The following is a 21,350-nucleotide window of genomic DNA, read 5'->3' as shown; positions in this document are numbered from 1 at the left end:
GTATTTGCATGCACCTCGTCTTATCGCTTGGCAAATTAACGCCCAGATGTCTGGCATTTTTGTTGTTGCAATTCCCATTGTCACCCACTCTTTTTCTCTCTCTCTCCCTCTCTCTCTCTCTCTCTCTCTCTCTCTCTCTCTCTCTCTGTATGTGTATGCCAATTGGCTTAACATTACTGCTTTGTTTTTAGGCACAATGTTGCAACAACTTTAATTACTTTCGCAACTTCATTTTAATGTTTTTAAGTAAAATAATTACAATATGATAAAAGCTACAATTGGTTTGGCAATTTTTAACAATTTTTGTTTGACAATCTCACAGCGATCGAATAAATAACGTTAGAAAACAGCTAATTTATACATCTATCAACTTTTTCTGATATATATTGGAGACACATTTAATATTTTTCTATATTAAGACTTCAACCAACTTGGTTGTAAATATTTTTTCAAGGCTGATTATAATCAGTATTCACATTTGATCAAAACTCGGAATGTTTGAACATAGTGTTACAAATATTTATAAGGTAATTATTTATATATGGTATATAAGCCACTTAAGTTAAACAAACTATTAAAGTAAAAAATTTACACTTTCCATGCAGTTTAATCTGGATTTTTTTTAACCTTATCGTTATTAGTTTCATACGAGAATTATTCAAAATTTTAAGTTTTGACAATTTCATCGATATTATCGTCGGATCCTTCAGCATCGGACAGTTCATCGAGCTTGCCGTCATCATCTAACACCTCGTATTGAACACGGACTGCTTCACTGTCCATGCGTAGCAGATATTTGACCTCTTTGAGAATATCCTGCTCTGCCGGCTCTACGTTCTTCCCCTTGAGGGCATTGGCGATTCGACGCCTGCGTATATTCCTGGTGGGCGGGGTCAGGCCATGGGGCCAAAGGAATTTCTCATCTACTTTTGGAATATCCTTATTGGCATCTTTGCTCAGTGATTTGTTTTCCTTGTCGTCCTTTAGCGCGGAATACAGAAGCTTCTCTAACTCCTTGCCCTCATTCTTAGGCTCCTCTATCGGCTCTACGGAGCAAACCAACATCTGACTGATATTAGCCGTCTTATATAGGTTGATATTGTCAGCCGTTTTATAGCTCTCGACCACTGTGGGCAAGTCAACCATTTTGGCATGCAACACTTGATCATTCAAACGCACTTCGCCATATCGCAACTCACTATCTAATTGTATAGACAGTTTCTCATTTATGTTTCCGGCCTCCACCGATTCGAGTACCGCTTCTGCAAGGTCCTATCAGAGATAATGTGGATACAGGGGCTTGAAAATAGCTAGGTCTACTCATATGTTATTCACCTTGGGGAAACGCATGAGAAACTGTTCCTCCAGCTCCAAATTCTCGTTATCCTCTGTTAGATTCTCGTTCTCAGACATTTTAATTTGGCTGTATTTTACTCTTTTATCGTTCACGTTGGTTGTCAAACAAAAGACTTTTCACTGCCTGACAACTAGCTTGATTAAGTGTTGATTAACGTCTGCTGTATTTGATGTACTCGACAAAAATTAATTATAATACTAAACTGGTATATAATAAAATATTTTCTTTAGGTATTCTGTTTATATTTTAAAACAGTACTATCAGTTATAATAATATATATAAATGTTTCCAAGCCACAACAACAAAAATAAATACTAAAAAAAATAGTAAATAAATTTAAGTTACCTCATTCATATGAAATTTACACATAATAACGGAAAATTTCAAAAATATTTGAAAAGCTTTTATGACGATTAATTTTTAGATTAACATATGGCAATTATTTAATATTTAAATGACCATAAATAACAGTGAATTCGCTGTTGTCTTGTTTATTAATCAACCTTTTACATTTCTTCAATTTATGCTGTTAGCTGTATTAGTATTATTAGTAATAATAATATATATAAATGTTTCTAAGCCACAACAGCAAAAATAAATACTAAAAAAAAATAGTAAATAAATTTACACATACTAACGGAAAATTTCAAAAATATTTTAAAAGCTTTCATCACGATTTGTTTTTCGATTAACATATGGCAATTATTCAATATTCAAATGATCATAAATAACAGTGAATTCGCTGTTGTCTTGTTTATTTATCAACCTTTTACATTTCTTCAATTTATGCTGTTAGCTGTATTAGTATTATTAGTAATAATAATATATATAAATGTTTCTAAGCCACAACAGCAAAAATAAATACTAAAAAAAAATAGTAAATAAATTTACACATACTAACGGAAAATTTCAAAAATATTTAAAAAACTTTAATGACGATTTGTTTTTAGATTAACATATGGCAATTATTCAATATTCAAATGACCATAAATAACAGTGAATTCGCTGTTGTCTTGTTTAGTAATCAACCTTTTTACATTTCTTCAATTTATGCTGTTAGCTGTTTAAGTACTTGTGTTTCGCCTCGTACATATTTGAGATGCCACACAAAAATCAGTTACAAATTGTAGCAAAAAATAAAGATACAAAATTCCAAAACTGAATACGCCAAAGGGCGCAGCAATGCAGCGAGCCAAAAATAATGAACTCCAAATGAAGTAAAACAAAATGAAGCACACAATATTAATTATTCATATTTCATTAGTGAGCGCACTCACCGAACCAACACAGCCTTCAAGGGGTGAAAGGTGAAAAGATGATGTGACGGCGGAGGTGAAAGCGGTGGTGGTGGTGGTGGAGGAGGAGGAGGGCAGTCAAAGAAAGGCGTGTGGCATATAAAATTTATAAAAATCAAAGTAATGCTGCCAGAGAAAGGAGATGTCAGGAGAGCCATGGCCAGAAGCAGCTTCAAACGGTTAACAAAGGGAGTGGGAAGAAGGCAACGTTAAAGGTAAATGGTAAATGGTAAATGGTATCCAGTGCCAAGATGGCCGACTAAAGGCTAACAGGTAGAGCCCAGACATCATCATTTGTCTTGGCCGTTTGCCATCGCGCACATTGATGAATGAAGTGCGTACAGAGTCTGAAAAGGCCAAAAGGCGAAAAGGCCAAGCAACATTAAAAATGCACACGCAATCAGAAAATGTTTCATGAAGACTTTTGATGCCAGTTGCCAGTTAACAGTTAACAGCTAACAGTTAACAGTTGGCAGAAGCTGAAGCTAAAGCTGAAGCTGAAACAGTAGCAACAATCCAGTTGATGGATCAACAGCTTCAAGATAAGACAGCGGGGGCGGGGTAATGAGCGACTTGAAGTGGGCCAGCATTTTTCAAAAATGTTTTCTTTTCTTTATTTTTTTTTCTGAATTTTTGTTAAGCCTTTGAGCCGGGCAACAACGTTGGCGGCAATTTATAATTTGTTTGGGCTTTCAGCGGCCGTCCAAAGCAATTACCGTGCTCAAGCTGCATTTGGCCCCTTCACGTCTAACAGTGAACACTCAACATTCAACATTCAACGTCCAACACCTACGCACTCCCAGCAATTCGGCTTGACTTGAGGTGAACTTTTGTTGGGTTTGTCGTCGTCTTATCGGGTTCACTTACTGGGTCAACTTTGTCTCGTCCCAGTGATTTATTATGCCAAGCGTTGTTGCCTTCGTTCCTCCGTTCTCTCTCACTCTCCCTCTCACTCTCTCTCTCATGCCTCACTCTTCCTGGACTGCGGCTATTTTCTTTGGCACGTTCGCGCTGAGAAAACAGACGCCTCGCATGGCAGACCTCATGATTCATGGGTGTGTGTGCGTGTGTGCGTGTGTGTGTGTGTGTGTGTGTGTAGACCAAGTTAGTGTCGTTGTTGCCACTGGCTAAGCGTGTTGACCCGTTCGACACCCATTAATATGCACAGATTCACATAGCTGATGTACACATTTATTAATGTAATTCATAAGAATTTACTTACTTGTTACAACTCGAACTCCATTAACAGGTGAGCTGCTCAAATAACAAAACTAGCTCATTGTATAGTTAATTCCACAGAGTATTGTACATTTTTATAAGCAAATAGTTTACTGTTAAAATTGCTTTATTTCTGAAAAACTTAATTACTTAATTACCAATTTTAAAGCAAATAAACAACGATAGATTTTTACATTACTCATTATTTTCAGTATTTGAAGCCAAATTGTTGTAATAAAAGTTCCAAGTTCCAAGTTCCAAGTTCCAATAAAATTTGTTTTATGGAAAATAACACTTTTTATTTTAAATAAACACATATTTGAGTTAATTTTTCTATACGCTAAAGCATTTTATTTTTATTTGAAATAAAAAAAATTTTGCCCTCAAAATAATTTTAATAATTAAAATCATATTTTGACATTTTCTTCGATATTATCGTCGGATCCTTCAGCATCGGACAGTTCATCGAGCTTGCCGTCATCATCTAACACCTCGTATTGAACACGGACTGCTTCACTGTCCATGCGTAGCAGATATTTGACCTCTTTGAGAATATCCTGCTCTGCCGGCTCTACGTTCTTCCCCTTGAGGGCATTGGCGATTCGACGCCTGCGTATATTCCTGGTGGGCGGGGTCAGGCCATGGGGCCAAAGGAATTTCTCATCTACTTTTGGAATATCCTTATTGGCATCTTTGCTCAGTGATTTGTTTTCCTTGTCGTCCTTTAGCGCGGAATACAGAAGCTTCTCCAGCTCCTTACCCTCATTCTTAGGCTCCTCTATCGGCTCTACGGAGCAAACCAACATCTGACTGATATTAGCCGTCTTATACAAGTTGATATTGTCAGCCGTTTTATAGCTCTCGACCACTGTCGGCAAGTCAACCAATTTGGCATGCAACACTTGATCATTCAAACGCACTTCGCCATATCGCAACTCACTATCTAATTCTATAGTCAGTTTCTCATTGATGTTTCCGGCCTCCACCGATTCGAGAACCGCTTCTGCAAGGTCCTATCAGAAAATAATGTGGATAGAGGGGCTTGAAAATAGCTAGGTCTACTCATATGTTATTCACCTTGGGGAAACGCATGAGAAACTGTTCCTCCAGCTCCAAATTCTCGTTATCCTCTGTTAGATTCTCGTTCTCAGACATTTTAATTTGGCTGAATTTTTCCCTTTTATCATTCACGTTGGTTGTCAAACAAAAGACTTTTCACTGCCTGACAACTAGCTTGATTAAGTGTTGATTAACGTCCGCCTTAAACTTGCATAAGCGTTTTAATCCGTCTGTAGTCATTTTATCGATAAACTTTACTTCAAATGTGAAATGCAACTTTTCATGTTTAGCCATTTTTTTAAATATTTGAAAATACAAATGCCATTTTGATCAAGATTCGTTCTCTGAATTCATACTGCATTTAAATTTTTAGCATTTAGAAAATTTTATTATTTTCGACCATCATAGCCATGGTTCCACGTTAATGCTAAGGGTCCCCCCTTTGAAATTTTGAAAATTGAAAATTTTAAATCTCAAGTTTTTACTTTTAATCAACTCCTTATATCGTTATGAGTATAAAACGACATTTTAAACTTGATTTTGAGGCCTTTAATTTTCTTGTTAAAAATCATGTCAAAATTAAGAAATATGTTGACTTGTAAAGTTTTTAGATCAGAGCCGTGAGCATATTCAAACTGTCATAACTTTGGCAAAACTGTACCGATTTTCAAGCGGAATGTCATTTTGATCATGGTTTGGCCGTTATATTCATTCTGTATTCAAATTTTGTTCATTTAGAAAATTTTATTATTTTCGACCATCATAGCCATGGTTCCACGTTAATGCTAAGGGTCCCCCCTTTGAAATTTCGAAAATGCAAAATTTTAAACCTCAAGTTTTCACTTTTAATCAGCTCCTTATATCATAATTAGTATATAACAACACTTTAAGCTTGATTTTGAGACCTTTAATTTTTTTGTAAAAAATCATGAAAAATTGGACAAAAATTTTGACTTGTAAAGCTGCTAGATCCAAAGTCTGACCAACTTCAAACTGTCATAACTTGATCAAAACAAAACCGATTTTCAAGTAGAATGTCATTTTAATCATTATTTGGTCTCTTTATTCATTCTGCATTTAAATTTTATTTAATCTTAAAAAAAAAAATTTCTTCTAGATTCTACTAGATATTGATTTCGATGTTAACTAGTAAAAATTACATCATACTTCTTAAAAACATATATGTTTCTATACACATTGGTACTTATGAAGTAAACTTTACTTTTTAGGGCTTCTTGCTTATTTGTATAAAAATTTAAGTTATTCCATGCTATTAATATTCCATTGCGTATTCGCGCGAGAATATATTCCATTTTTAATAACACAAAACTTTATGAAAGTTTTATAAATAAAAGGCAAGAGAAGCGCCCAGCAGCACCAGCAGTAACAAGAACAACAACAACATTTTCAGCGCCGTCGTCAACGCCAAAAGGAGAGCTCAAAAGTCAAAGCAAATAAGCAAAAGGGCAGAGCAGAAGGCGATGCTGGCGGCAGGTTGGAGATTGGAGATTGGAGGACTTCCACAACTGGCAAAATGGGATACACACAACGAAGACGCGGATAGGGGTGGGGTGGAAATGTGGGCGGGGCAGAGTTACGCGATGAAGCCAGTCGAGTGGTTGGGGCCAAAAACAATTGAAATGTGAATATTAAATATACAAGTACAAGATTTTTATTCCTTCACTTCGTACTCTTCTCCATCTTCTTCAATTTGCTTATGCGGCGGTATTCGCAGGTGTCTTCCCCAACCTCTCTTACTCCTGTCGTCTGTGAGCCAACTCCCCGCGGCGTCATTGTGTGCATTGGATAAGAGGCAACAACACAAACCGTTTGATGCCATCTTAACAGAATGTTGGGCCCAACTGATTGATGTCGAGTTTGGTCCGGATAAGCTGCTACCTATGGAGTTATCAAGTTTCTATTCATAGATTGCTTAACGCTTGAAAGCTTATATGAAAATCTTACTTAAGTTGGGCTTGGTTAAGCCAAGCTGAGATTAAAAAGAATATTTACTTAAAGAAGATTAGCTGAGCTTATTCTAAAGAAAATATAATTAAGCTAAAGATATGAGAGTCTAACAGAAATATCCCATGCTTGTGCTATATACCGTATAGCTCCAGTAACCCACTGAACCCGTTGAAACCATAATAGACCATGGCGCATTTAATATCCAAACCAATTGGTTACAAGCGAGCTCATATATAAATTGTAAGCCTCAATATGGACAGATATGGAGACTATTTTCAGCTTATAAAGACTGCTCATCGTTTGTTTCAGTATCTACGACTGTGTGTGTGTGCGTGTGTGTGTGTGTGTGTGTAAGTGTGTAGTATGTGCAACGAGGCATATTAATTAAATAAAAATTGATTTTTCAAGCGCCTGAAATCCAATCAACGACCAGCTGCAAGTAGGGACATACTATACTACGAGTGGCGAGCACATAAAGCTATGTTCTGGATCAGAGCATCATTCCAGCCTGCCCCCTCCCTTCTCCCTCCACCCTTCTTCCCCCTCTTTCCCCTGTCAAGCTACTCTCTGCGCCAGTGACAGCCTCAGTTCGTGCTGCTGTTGCTGTTGTCAAATGAAGTTAACAAAGTTTACGATTTTTTGCGTTTGCTTAACTTTCTTTTATTTTCTGCACTTTTTTTGAAAATAAAATCATTTTGTATTTTCTGAATTTTATATTTTTTTATCGTATGCATAAGTATATAATGTGTATATGGGCAGAATTGTGGTATACAGTGGCACACTGCATCCTTATCCATTGGCCAGCATATCCAGGCCAGGAAAGCAACAGTGGCAATGAGTTTAATAGTCGATGTCGCTTTTTGGCTGTATTTAAACCACAGCAAGTCATCAAGCAAATTGAATTTTCAACACACACACACACACATGACTGTAAGAGCAGCCGCCCTACAATTACAATAGTGGCCAACGCGAATCCTGGCTTAAAGCTCAACTTGTTCTATAAAGTCAGAGCTTATATGTATACATAAAGTGCATCTACACTACAACTGAATCAAATGTTCAACAACAAACTTCTCTTAATTTTAACGATGCCCTTAAAAAGGTCATTTTACACATGTATTTATAATGTATCGCAATTTTAAGTCCATAACTGCCTAAAGTTGAGATGAAATGTGAAACATGTCAATAGAAGAGTTCCAAATTCTGTTTTCTTAGCATTTTATCAAAAATATACTTAAAGTGTGCGAACAATGAAATCGTTGGCCTTCTTAAAGTATATAATGCCTAAAAAGGTGACCTTAGGTATTATTCCTAAGAGGAGTTTTTCATATGCATGTTAAAATACTTATTAAATACTTTATTAGATAATACCATTAAATTTTCCGATATTCTTCTATTTAATAGCCTATTTCCACGACAGCACATTTGGCTCATTCGACGCCATTTTCATCATTTGGCCCAACTGTGGACTTCATTTCAGTACAAGGTCCGAATGATCATTTTGGGCCGATTTTTTGCCATTCGCCCCGGTGAATTTCTGTATTTTTTTATCGAACACGCGATGTTTATCGATAAACTCGTAAAAAAAAAGCAATTATCACCATAACCAGCTGTTTTCTTCAATAAAAACAATAGACATTAATTTTGCGCCAATTATAATATCAAAGTAAATATTAAAATGTTGTTATTGTCAGCTTTTTATAATTTGTGCACAGAAACCGAACAGCTGCTTTGCTTTAAGTGTCTTAACAGTTTCACATTTGGTCGTGGAAAGCCAAATATGAGGCACATTCAAATGTGAGCAAATGTGGCAAATGTGGCAAATGTGAGTGGTCGTGGAAATAGCCTATAAGTTAACTCAAAAAGAATTGGTTCTTAACTGGATCAACATTGGGAATTCTTATGAAATCTAAGCTTTGTCATCTCTATGCTGTGCCAAAACTAGAATACCGCCTGGAAGTGTATCTGCGAGAATCTGTTGTAATTTCTGCGAGTGTATCACTTACATCCCACTCCTGGTCAGCACCATTTGCTGTTGGCTTCTTTCGCTTCTCGTTACAAAATTACCCACGATAAAAATTGAATTACTTCAGTCGTCGGTTGTTGGCGGTGGCGGTGACGATGGCGGTGACGATGGCGTTGCTGTTGCTGTTGCTAAAGCTGGTACTGTTAAATCTGCTGCTGGTGATGGTGGTGGTGATAGAGGTGGTGTTGTTGGTGGCATCGCAGTCTAGTCCTTGCCTTTGCTTGCTGGTCATGCTCAGGTCCTGGTTCTGGTCTTGGTTTTGGTCCTGGTCGTGGTCCTGGCTCTTGCCCTGCATTGTAGCTGCAAAATGTAATGCTTACTCTTGACGCGCCCACTGCCACGCCCACGTCTCAGCACACTACTTAGGCGACGTTGAAACTGTCGCCGAGCCTGATGCCTGGTCTTGGTGCCTGGTGCCGGTTGCCTGCACCCAGTCTATCTTTCTCTCTATTCCTCTCTACTCCTCTCTTTCACTCTCTCACTGTCCTGTCTCTTTTCCTCTCGTTGTGTGAGTGTGTATGACTTCATCTAATGATAAATGAGCTGCAATGGATGACAGCGAATCAACTTAAGTGTATTGCTCTGCTTCGGTGCCACGCCCTTATAAACTCCCGCTCCCCTTCCTTCTGGCCACCTCTCTCATGTCCGCCCTGTCCATCCATCCAATGCACTTTCCCTTAACGCTTTCTGCTTGTGTTTACGTTTCACTTCAAATTTCTATGCTACACTAAATATTTACATAGAGACAAACAAACAAAAAAAAAAAAAAAAAAAATAGAAAAAACACTAAAAAACTTTGCAAGTGTAAGTGAAATGCTTTAAAGAAAGTTCCAGGGAAAACTTTACAAGTGCTGTAGGATTCATTATCTTATCAGAACTTACGAAGTATACCAAAGGGATAGGCAAATTATAATAATTACTATTCAATGTGAACAGCTGAGGCCAAAGAAATGACAAAGAATTATTAATCTTTGTCAGAGATAGAATTTGCAGATCTTCAAGCCAAATTCAACTCAAACAATTAATGGTCAGTGTTTTATAGCCTATTTCCACGACAGCACATTTGGCTCATTCGACGCCATTTTCATCATTCGGCCCGAATTTGGACTTCATTTCAGTACAAAATCCGAATTATCATTTTGGCACAGAAATCGAACAGCTGATTTGCTTTGGGTGAATATCAAATGTCTTAACAGCTTCACATTTGGTCGTGGAAAGCCAAAAATGAGCCACATTCAAATGTGAGCGAGTGTGAGCAAATGTGGCAAATGTGGCAAATGTGAGTGGTCGTGAAAATAGCCTATTAGAAAATAAAATCAACCTACTGGTTTGTGAATGCAATTTAATTGACTTTATTGATTTGTGCATATAAGTTAATTATGTTTTATTTGGCAAGCAAACTAAATGTAATTGTTATAATAAATTATTATAGAAAAAAAAAAATCGTTGCTAATATCATTGAATTTATGTTGAGATTATACAGATATCGAAGTTTCCATTTGGTTCGTTTGTGGCATAAGATTGATTTTAGACTTTCAGGAGTATCTACCTGTGCAGGCACTTGGCATCATCCTTGGAGATGCACTTGAGGCTGCGGTAGTCGAAGCGCTCCTTGTTGTCGCAACGTAAATGGACGAGCTTATGTTTACCAGATTTCTTGATCTCGCAACGGTAATACTTGCGGCAATCACGAACATCTGGATAAATATCGTCCTCGTCACATTCATCCTCATCCCTTAGCTTCTTGATAATGTCCTTAACGTATTGTTTCCTCTCCTTGGAGTTAAGATCATCATTGTCCTCGTCTTCACTGGACTTCTTTTGCTCGCTGTCCTTGTTTTCTTTTGACTCCTTAGAATCCTTTGACTTCTTGCTGTCCTTGTCATCCTGCTTATCCTCATCGGATCTCTTGGATTGCTTCTTATCGCTGTCCTTCTCCTCCTTGGATTCCTTGGATTCATTCGATTTATTGACGCCTTTCTTGTCATTCTTATCCTCGCCAGAGCTTTTGTTCTTTTTCTTCTCATTGTCTCTGTCCTCCTTGGAGTCCTTAGACTTGTTGTGATCCTTCTTCTTTTCGGCAGAGCTTTCAGATGAGCCTGACTTATTTTTCTCCTGCTCCTTCGACTGATCCTCAATCTTCTTGTTGCTCTCTTCAACCGATGCGTTCTCATTCGAGATCGAGCCACCCGACGGTACCTCACCAGCTTGCTCTACAGACTCCGCAGTTTCTGGCCTGTTGTCCGTTTCAGGCTTCTTTGGTGCAGGCGCAATCGTTGGGAGGACTGGTCTTGCAGATGGCCGCCAGCTGTTCACCCAATCGTGCCAATTGGGCCAGTGGGGTCGGCGGGTAGGTGCCACTTGACCATGATCACTACCATGACCATTACCGGGGTAGTGTGGGCGACCTGGCCAGAAGGGAAATTGGGGCGTTGGGCGAATTGTCGGCCTGACGGGAACTGATGGAACCGATGGGATAACTGGTGGATTGATTGGCGCGTTGGGGTTTACTGGGGAGCTAGGAGCATTGGGATTTGCAGGTGAATTAGGATTAACAGGACCGTTGGGATCAAATGGCGCATTCGGGTCTAATGGAGCATTGGGATCAACTGGTGTGTTGGGGTCAACTGGTGCATTGGGATCAACTGGAGCATTGGGATCAACTGGTGCGTTGGGGTCAACTGGTGCGTTAGGATGGACTGGTGCATTGGGATCAACTGGTGCGTTAGGATCCACTGGTGCGTTAGGGTCAACTGGTGCATTGGGATCAACTGGTGCATTGGGATCCACTGGTGCGTTAGGGTCAACTGGTGCATTTGGATTCACTGGTGCATTGGGATCAACTGGTGCATTGGGATCAACTGGAGCATTTGGATTCACTGGTGCGTTGGGGTCAACTGGTGCGTTGGGGTCAACTGGAGCATTTGGATTAACTGGTGCATTGGGATTAACAGGTGAGTTAGGATCAACTGGAGCATTGGGATCGACTGGTGCATTTGGATTCACTGGTGCATTGGGATCAACTGGTGCATTGGGATCAACTGGTGCATTGGGATCAACTGGAGCATTTGGATTCACTGGTGCGTTGGGGTCAACTGGTGCATTGGGATCAACTGGTGCATTGGGATCAACTGGTGCGTTGGGGTCAACTGGAGCATTTGGATTCACTGGTGCATTGGGATCAACTGGTGCATTGGGATCAACTGGTGCGTTGGGATCAACTGGTGCATTGGGATCAACTGGTGCGTTGGGGTCAACTGGAGCGTTAGGATCAACTGGTGCATTGGGATCAACTGGTGCGTTGGGGTCAACTGGTGCATTGGGATCAACTGGTGCATTGGGATCAACTGGAGCATTGGGATCAACTGGTGCGTTGGGATCAACTGGTGCATTGGGATCAACTGGTGCGTTGGGGTCAACTGGAGCATTGGGATCAACTGGTGCGTTGGGGTCAACTGGAGCGTTAGGATCAACTGGTGCATTGGGATCAACTGGTGCGTTGGGGTCAACTGGAGCATTTGGATTCACTGGTGCGTTGGGATCAACTGGAGCATTTGGATTCACTGGTGCATTGGGATCGACTGGTGCATTGGGATCAGCTGGTGCATTGGGGTCAACTGGTGCGTTAGGGTCAACTGGTGCGTTGGGATCAACTGGTGCATTGGGATTCACTGGTGCATTGGGATCAACTGGTGCATTGGGATCAACTGGTGCGTTAGGGTCAACTGGTGCGTTGGGGTCAACTGGAGCATTTGGATTCACTGGTGCATTGGGATCGACTGGTGCATTGGGATCAACTGGTGCATTGGGATCAACTGGTGCATTGGGATCAGCTGGTGCGTTGGGATCAACTGGTGCGTTAGGATCCACTGGTGCGTTGGGGTCAACTGGTGCGTTGGGGTCAACTGGTGCGTTGGGGTCAACTGGTGCGTTAGGATCCACTGGTGCGTTGGGGTCAACTGGTGCGTTGGGGTCAACTGGTGCGTTAGGATTCACTGGTGCATTGGGATCGACTGGTGCATTGGGATCGACTGGTGCATTGGGATCAACTGGTGCATTGGGATCAACTGGTGCATTGGGATCAGCTGGTGCGTTGGGATCAACTGGTGCGTTAGGATCCACTGGTGCGTTGGGGTCAACTGGTGCATTGGGATTAACAGGTGAGTTAGGATCAACTGGAGCATTTGGATTCACTGGTGCATTGGGATCGACTGGTGCATTGGGATCAACTGGTGCATTGGGATCAGCTGGTGCGTTGGGATCAACTGGTGCGTTAGGATCCACTGGTGCGTTGGGGTCAACTGGTGCGTTGGGGTCAACTGGTGCGTTAGGATCCACTGGTGCGTTGGGGTCAACTGGAGCATTTGGATTCACTGGTGCATTGGGATCGACTGGTGCATTGGGATCAACTGGTGCATTGGGATCAGCTGGTGCGTTGGGATCAACTGGTGCGTTAGGATCCACTGGTGCGTTGGGGTCAACTGGTGCGTTGGGGTCAACTGGTGCGTTAGGATCCACTGGTGCGTTGGGGTCAACTGGTGCGTTGGGATCAACTGGTGAGTTAGGATCAACTGGAGCATTGGGATTCACTGGTGCATTGGGATCGACTGGTGCATTGGGATCAACTGGTGCATTGGGATCAGCTGGTGCGTTGGGGTCAACTGGTGCGTTGGGGTCAACTGGTGCGTTAGGATCCACTGGTGCGTTAGGGTCAACTGGTGCGTTGGGGTCAACTGGAGCATTTGGATTCACTGGTGCATTGGGATCGACTGGTGCATTGGGATCAGCTGGTGCATTGGGATCAACTGGTGCATTGGGATCAACTGGTGCATTGGGATCAACTGGTGCATTGGGATCAGCTGGTGCGTTGGGGTCAACTGGTGCATTGGGATTAACAGGTGAGTTAGGATCAACTGGAGCATTGGGATCAACTGGTGCGTTGGGGTCAACTGGAGCATTTGGATTCACTGGTGCATTGGGATCGACTGGTGCATTGGGATCAGCTGGTGCATTGGGATCAACTGGTGCATTGGGATCGACTGGTGCATTGGGATCAACTGGTGCATTGGGATCAGCTGGTGCGTTGGGGTCAACTGGTGCGTTGGGGTCAACTGGTGCGTTAGGATCCACTGGTGCGTTAGGGTCAACTGGTGCGTTGGGGTCAACTGGAGCATTTGATTCACTGGTGCATTGGGATCGACTGGTGCATTGGATCAGCTGGTGCATTGGGATCAACTGGTGCATTGGGATCAACTGGTGCATTGGGATCAACTGGTGCATTGGGGTCAACTGGTGCGTTGGGGTCAACTGGAGCATTGGGATCAACTGGAGCATTTGGATTCACTGGTGCATTGGGATCGACTGGTGCATTGGGATCAACTGGAGCATTTGGATTAACGGGAGTGTTAGGGTCGACTGGAGCAGTTGGGTCGACAGATGACAAGGTCGTTCCCATTGATGTATCGTCAGGACCAGTAGTTGTTGCCTCAGCTGGTGCGTTAGGGTCCACCGGAATGTTGGGATCCACAGGAGCGTTAGGGTCAATAGGAGAGTTTGGGTCCACGGGGGCATTAGGATCAACCGGAGAGTTCGGGTCCACTGGATTGTTGGGGTCCACTGGAGCGTTTGGATCCACAGGAGAGTTTGGATCAACAGGAGAATTAGGATCTTTGGGGGCATTTGGATCAACTGGTGCATTTGGATCCACGGGAGTGTTAGGGTCGACTGGAGCAGTTGGGTCGACAGATGACAAGGTCGTTCCTATTGATGTATCTTCGGGACCAGTAGTTGTTGTCTCAGCTGGTGCGTTAGGGTCCACTGGATTGTTGGGGTCCATTGGAGCATTGGGATCAACTGGAGCGTTGGGATCAACCGGAGAGTTGGGGTCCACTGGATTGTTGGGATCCACAGGAGAGTTTGGATCCAGTGGTGCGTTGGGATCCACAGGAGAGTTCGGATCAACAGGAAAATTAGGATCTATGGGAGCATTTGGATCAACTGGTGCATTTGGATCCACGGGAGTGTTGGGGTCCACTGGAGCGTTGGGATCAACTGGTGCATTTGGATCAACTGGTTCGTTGGGATCCACAGGAGTGTTGGGATCGATTGGCGCATTAGGATCCACGGTAGTGTTGGGGTCCACTGGTGCAGTAGGATCGACAGGTGATAATGTCGTTTCCTGAGGACTAAGAGTTGTAGTTTCGACTGGTGCATTGGGATCTACAGGTGCATTGGTACCCCAGCTGGGATCACTGGTCGTCATGGGATCCACAGCAGCCTCAGTTGTTGTATCCACCGACTCGGTGGGCAGGGTTGACTCAGGCTCAACAGGTGCATTGGTATTCCAAGCTGTTGTGTCGATGATAGGTTGACCAGTTGTATCAATAGGAACATCCGTGGTTACTTCCACTGTTGCTGTGGTCGTCTCAACGGGAACAGTTGTCTCAATGGGCTGCTCTGTTGTAACGGGTGCTTCCGTAGAAACGACGGGTACTGTTGGACCTTCGGTGACGAAGGGCTTGGTAGGTCTGGTCGGAATACCCGTGGTGGATTCAACAAGAGCCGCCGAATTACTGCCACCCTGCAGGGGTCTATCGGTGACGGTGGTCATCTTCACAACAGCAGCCGTCGACGCACTGTTATCCGGTAGTGCTGGCTTCACTGGTACACACATCTCCAGGCTGTCGTTTATGCAGCGCGTGTTAACGGGACAATTTTGAATACTGCCTGTTGCCACATCCGAGTGGCAAGTCTGATAGGTCGTGGTACCAACACAAATGGCTGATTTGCCATTACAACTGATGCTAATAATCTGGGCATTGGTCTGCAAAGCGTGTTGCTGTCTATCGAGCACTCCAGCTATCTGTAAATAGCATAAGATGGAAACAGGAGAGAGAGAGAGGCGGGTAGAGAGAGAGAAAAAACGGGAGGTTAGTATTACTTTGGCATTGGGTCACACTGGTGCACTGTTTGTCACAAGTCAGTAAAATATTGGACCGTAACAGATATTACACTGGTTTAGTTGTCACTTGCATAGGATATTTTCGAGTTGCCGCCGAGTGATCTGAACGATATCCAAAGTATCAAGAATCCCGGCAGCTAGTGTTAGTTTGTTTTCGGGGACAGGGGTGTTTGTTTAGTCACGCGTATCCAAAGCCCGCAAAGTGCCACACAAAATGTTAATAATAAAAACTCATCATTAAAAAAACCAAAAAATGTATTATACAAATAATAATTGTACTTAAATATTTGTGTTTTTTTTTTTTTTTTTTTTTTTTTTTTTCTGTGTTTCTATTGTGAGGGGAATATAGGCGGGATTACGGGTTGTTTTTTTTTTTGGTTCGATTTCTATGCGCGTTAGTAAAGTTTATTGCAATTACCACAAGTATAAGTAAAAATCTGGATATTTTGTTCGTCATCGTCGTTGGATATGTTTTTGGTTCGAATGTAAGATCGTTACTATCCTCGGTATACGCGATCAAGCTGCTTATATTCAATTTCCCGCCAACATCTACACTTATCTCTCGCGAATCCCACTGACGCTAAGCAAACATCCAATGATTATCTTTTGTTTGTCCCCAGATAAGTTTGCTACCAATTTATGATATTGCAGTTAAAAATCTGAGCAATCTCCACCTGTTTTGACTACTGTTTCTAATTATAATGAAAATAATTATTATTTTTTTTCCAAATGTTTTAGTTGTGATTTCTTATCAGATGACGTAATATAATATAACACAAAATATTCGTAAGTCCAAACAACTATTTTTCCATTATATTTATCTAGAATTCCTTGATATTTATGTAGTAAATTAAGTTCCTCACTAAAAGCATTTATAGTTTATTTATATTTGATTATTTGCTTCGTAGTAAGAAGCCATAAGCCAATAGGGAATTCAGATAATAGATGCAAATTGTAGATTCTGAATTTGACATGATATCAGCATGATCAGATGAGCTTTCTGGAAACAAATTCAATATAAAAAGCTATTGACTATATGCATTTAAATATTCCCATTTGCAGACTATAAAATTACAAAGCTAATAAATTAAATTAAAATGTTTGCATACCAAAGTTTCGCATATTTTGTGAATGAAACTACATTTTATCAAAACTACATTTTATCAAAATTATCGCACTACCAATAAACCATTTTCAGAATTTACTTCCAAATAAACAAAATATCAGCATATTCTAGGTATTGCCTTATCATGCTTTAAGGGCTTTTGTTAAAATTCGACGTAAGTTAAGCCAAATAAATGAAAACAGATTAACCAAAGTGAGTTAAACAAACTGTAGCAAGGCTATGTTAGTTTATTGTCGACAAGAATTTTTTCCAAATGACATTTTACGAGCATAATATTAATTCATTAGCTGGTTGTATTTGATATGCCGTGCGATATGATTCAGACATTGTGTGAATAATAAAAATATTAATGAAATTATGCTAATCTTGTTAGTGCTTCCGATGGTCATTAACTTAATCCTAATAATGATCTTTCACACATCTGTTTAATTACCGTACGTAATTGTCGTAGATCTTAATCTCTAATTTGAAAATGCGATAAAAACAAGAAACGCTTTTGATCTGCGCATTTCCTGTGACAAATTTTGCTTTATTTGCACAACTTCAGAGTGGTATAAAAATAGAGGAAAAAAAACAAGTGGGAAAGGCTATAGTCGAGATCCCGACCATTGGATACCCGTTACTTATTTCAATATTATATAAAAGTACTTGAAAGAAATTACTACCTATCAAAAACTACTGCATACTTTTAGGTGATTGTATTGAAATAATAACTTTGGTTAGCTAATACTCCCGTTCTACATATCCGATCTTGCTGCGGCTAAGTGAGCTAATAGATAATATTAATAGATAACGTTATTAACCATAAAAACGGTATTATCTTAAAAACTGTGGGTGTGGTGGCTTTTCTCGATTTTTTGGGGGCGTGTCTTAAAATTAAAACAATTTTGATGTGCGTGGGGTATATAGAAATCTGTGTGCCAAATTTAGTTGCTCTAGCTCTTATTGTCTCTGAGATCCTTTTGTTCATACAGACAGACAGACGGACAGACGGACAGACAGACAGACAGACACACATGGCTATATCGACTCAGCTATTAATGCTGATCAAGAGTATATATACTTTATAGGGTTGAAGATGCCTCCTTCTCCCTGTTACGTACATTTCAACGAACACGAATATACCCTTTTACTTATTTTTTAAGTAACGGGTATAATTAATGATGTACTTGTACAGCAAAATGTGTTGCATTGGCCGGAAATGTGGTTCAGAGTGGATCACTGCAAAGATCATGACTAAGGCCAATTTGCCTGGTCTAATCTCTCAAGTTTATCATACATATGCAAATCACAGATACAATCGGTAGAAGCATCTATGTGAATGTATCAAAAAAAATGAGAATATACAAAACTTTATTTGTCTGCGAGTCTGCTAACCCCCAGTTTTAATGACGCAGACAAATCAGTTAACAATGTCCGTCCAAACAGCAAAGTTGCCATCATTTGTGACTGTGTTTTTTTAGTCTTTTCACAAGCTATCATAATGATCATGATCATGAATTCGTCTATGATAACAGTCAAACAGATTGAAGATTACAGCCTAATGCTGTTTCAGTAATGCTTATCATTAAGATAATAATAAGATAAGTAACGCGCCAGTTCTGGATATAAACAAGTCCCAAACGTAAGCTGCTGTCAGTCGAGTTGTATAACACAAATTTGTGTGGTACTGTGAACTCTGCCTACAGTGTTTTTTTACAAGAAGAAACTTCAAGAAGAAAATTGCTCGAGTTGATATGATAAGTAAAGTTCTACTCCAATAATTTATCAAAATTTGAGAACAAATGAAAGCAACTACAAGAAAAATGTCTTAAGATCCATTACATTAAGCTTATAAAAGATATATGTATATGTAAGACCACCGATTTTTGAGCGACTTATTTTTATTAAGCTACTTAAATGACCGCAGTTTGCACAACATCTGCCCGGTTCTCAGCCACGACAAATGACATGGGGCGGAGTAGGTGGAGAAAGAGGACCTATCGACTGGTTCTTCAGGTGGACAAATGAAGCAACATCAAAAAATCAGCAGCAATTGCAAATGCCCTTTGAAGCCGGGAATTGCATCAAATTGGACAATTATACGTACTTATTTTTTGTGTTATTATTATTTTTATTATTATTCAGTTGCTTCATTTAATGCGGTTAAACCATAAAATAAAAAAAAAAATATATGAAAAGGGCGGAAAAAAGTGTAAATGCAATGCAGGCACTGCGGTTTTTCATGTCTAGACAATACAATAAATACAGTTAGCCATATATTTGTATTATCATATGAGCACATCCATATGTATATGCTTAATATGTATATCCAGTATCATCTGCTGTCGTTTATATACACCGAATACGTATATTTTATAATTGGCGCCAATTTGTTGGCTTATCGACAAAATGTGCAGCATTACGCCCAAATGAGGCACACATTTTGAGCGGACTCGTTAACTGATTGAATGCAACGTGCAACGTGCAACATGCAACACAAAGCACACAACACATGCCACATGCCACAAACTCAGGTGACACTTTCATTTTAAATATAAATTTATTGTAATCATGATGTCTTCAACATAATGTACACAGCAAATATCATTCTAAAATTCAAGTTACAATTCTTAACTTTAGTATGTATTTAGAATATTGCTATGAAATTAATAGGCTATTTCCACGACCACTCACATTTGCCACATTTGCCACATTTGCTCACATTTGAATGGCTCATTTTTGGCTTTCCACGACCAAATGTGAAGCTGTTAAGACATTTGATATTCACCCAAAGCAAATCTGCTGTTCGGTTTCTGTGCACAAATTATAAAAAGCAGACAATAACAACATTTTATTATTTTTTATGATATTATAATTGGCGCAAATTTAATGCCTACCGATTTTATTGATGAAAACAGCTGGTTAAGGTGATTATTGCTTTTTTTTCACGAGTTTATCGATAAGCATCGCGTGTTCGATAAAAAAAATATTGAAATTCACAGGGTCGAATGACAGAAAATCGGCTCATTCATTATAAATGAGCCAAAATGATCATTCGGATTTTGTACTGAAATGAAGTTCACATTTCGGCCAAATGATGAAAATGGCGTCGAATGAGCGAAATGTGCTGTCGTGGAAATAGGCTATAACACAATATGCGGATAAATCTTACAGAACCCCGCAAATCAATATATTGCTAAAAGAAATCAAGTGTTTTGTACTTGGCTTAAGAAAATTCGGATTACCATAAATCTGATACCGCATTGGATTGAGTTTATTACAGAATTCCGGAGTTTATGTCATATAGAATCGATAGCTGATAGTTTCAATTTAAATGCTTAAGTCTTTAGCACTTCTTATGCTGCTTGATTATAAAATGGAAACACCCTGTGCACCGTTTGGCAGGCCAAAGGCAAACAGTCGACGTGCTAATTCGTTAGTCACCCAGTTGAGCCAGAGGCCAGCTAGATTCTGGCCATGTCCCCAGCCGAAGCGACGTTGACGACAGTTAAAAATTGTAACCAGCACGCAGTGGGACACACACACACACATATATATGCAAAAAGAGAGAGAGAGAGAAGGAGACAGCTGCCGTTTGTTGCATGCAAATCAAGTGAAAGGCGCGTTGCCAGGCAGCAATTTCTTGCACCCGCAACCTTTTCCCCTGCGGTGCGCAGTGTTGCAGTGCTGCAGTGTTGCAGTGCTGCAGTGTGCCCCTCTAGTATTCCTTCGACCCCAAAAATTATGCAAGTCGTGTCGGTTGCTGCGCTGCAACAGCAACAGCAACAGCGTTAATGTTGTTGGCGTTGCGGCCACGGCTGTGGCGGCTGCTGTGGCTTTCATTGCAGCGCCTCTTGCCTCATTGGCGTTGCACAAAGCGGGCGGTGACGTTGGCGGTGGCTAAATTTGCATAAATTAACAATGTTTCGCAATTGCAGTCACTGATGCAGCGAATTCTTGCAACCCCCATCCCCTCCCCTCCCCAACCGCACCTCTATAAGCACATTGAGTGTATGTGTGTGTGCGTGTGTGTGTGTGCGTGTATGCGTTGTCCACCATGTGCAATGTGCGCGTTTTATTGATTTGATGCTCCAATGCACTTATTATCCCTCAAGCAGCCAGTGCCAGTTAATCCCGTGGCGATGCGGCGCCATTTTACACACACACACGCACACACAACACACACACAAGCACACACACACACACACAACACTCACTCACTCACACACTCTTGCATATATGAGCATTAGGGTGTGCCCGAAAAGTTGGTCAAGTATGCACAGAAGGAGGCTCATTAGCCAAGCCAAGTGGAATTGGCAAAATGCGTGTGTTTTTCCCATTGTGAATTGTAGGCACCC

General features: G+C 40.6%; 2 protein-coding genes across 2 annotated transcripts; both read right to left on the bottom strand.

Moving 5' to 3' along the window:
* Positions 1-574: 574 nt before the first annotated feature.
* LOC117793340 (transcription initiation factor TFIID subunit 7-like) lies at positions 575-1,504 on the bottom strand. The gene is made up of 2 exons (XM_034633641.1): positions 1,336-1,504; positions 575-1,272 (listed from the first exon to the last, which is right to left on the bottom strand). Exons 1-2 carry the CDS (start codon positions 1,411-1,413, stop codon positions 667-669), a joined length of 684 nt encoding a protein of 227 aa, XP_034489532.1. The 5' UTR covers positions 1,414-1,504; the 3' UTR covers positions 575-666.
* A 2,751-nt stretch (positions 1,505-4,255) lies between these two features.
* On the bottom strand, positions 4,256-5,115 carry LOC117793303 (transcription initiation factor TFIID subunit 7-like). The gene is made up of 2 exons (XM_034633590.1): positions 4,948-5,115; positions 4,256-4,883 (listed from the first exon to the last, which is right to left on the bottom strand). The coding sequence occupies exons 1-2, from the start codon at positions 5,023-5,025 to the stop codon at positions 4,278-4,280; spliced, it is 684 nt and encodes a 227-aa protein (XP_034489481.1). The 5' UTR covers positions 5,026-5,115; the 3' UTR covers positions 4,256-4,277.
* Between the last annotated feature and the right edge of the window lie 16,235 nt (positions 5,116-21,350).

The sequence above is a fragment of the Drosophila innubila genome, chromosome X (genome assembly GCF_004354385.1).
Source record: "Drosophila innubila isolate TH190305 chromosome X, UK_Dinn_1.0, whole genome shotgun sequence".
NCBI classification, from domain to species: Eukaryota; Metazoa; Arthropoda; class Insecta; order Diptera; family Drosophilidae; genus Drosophila; species Drosophila innubila.
The sequence above is the reverse complement of the archived record's forward strand: the minus strand, read 5'-3'. Positions and strand labels throughout refer to the sequence as shown.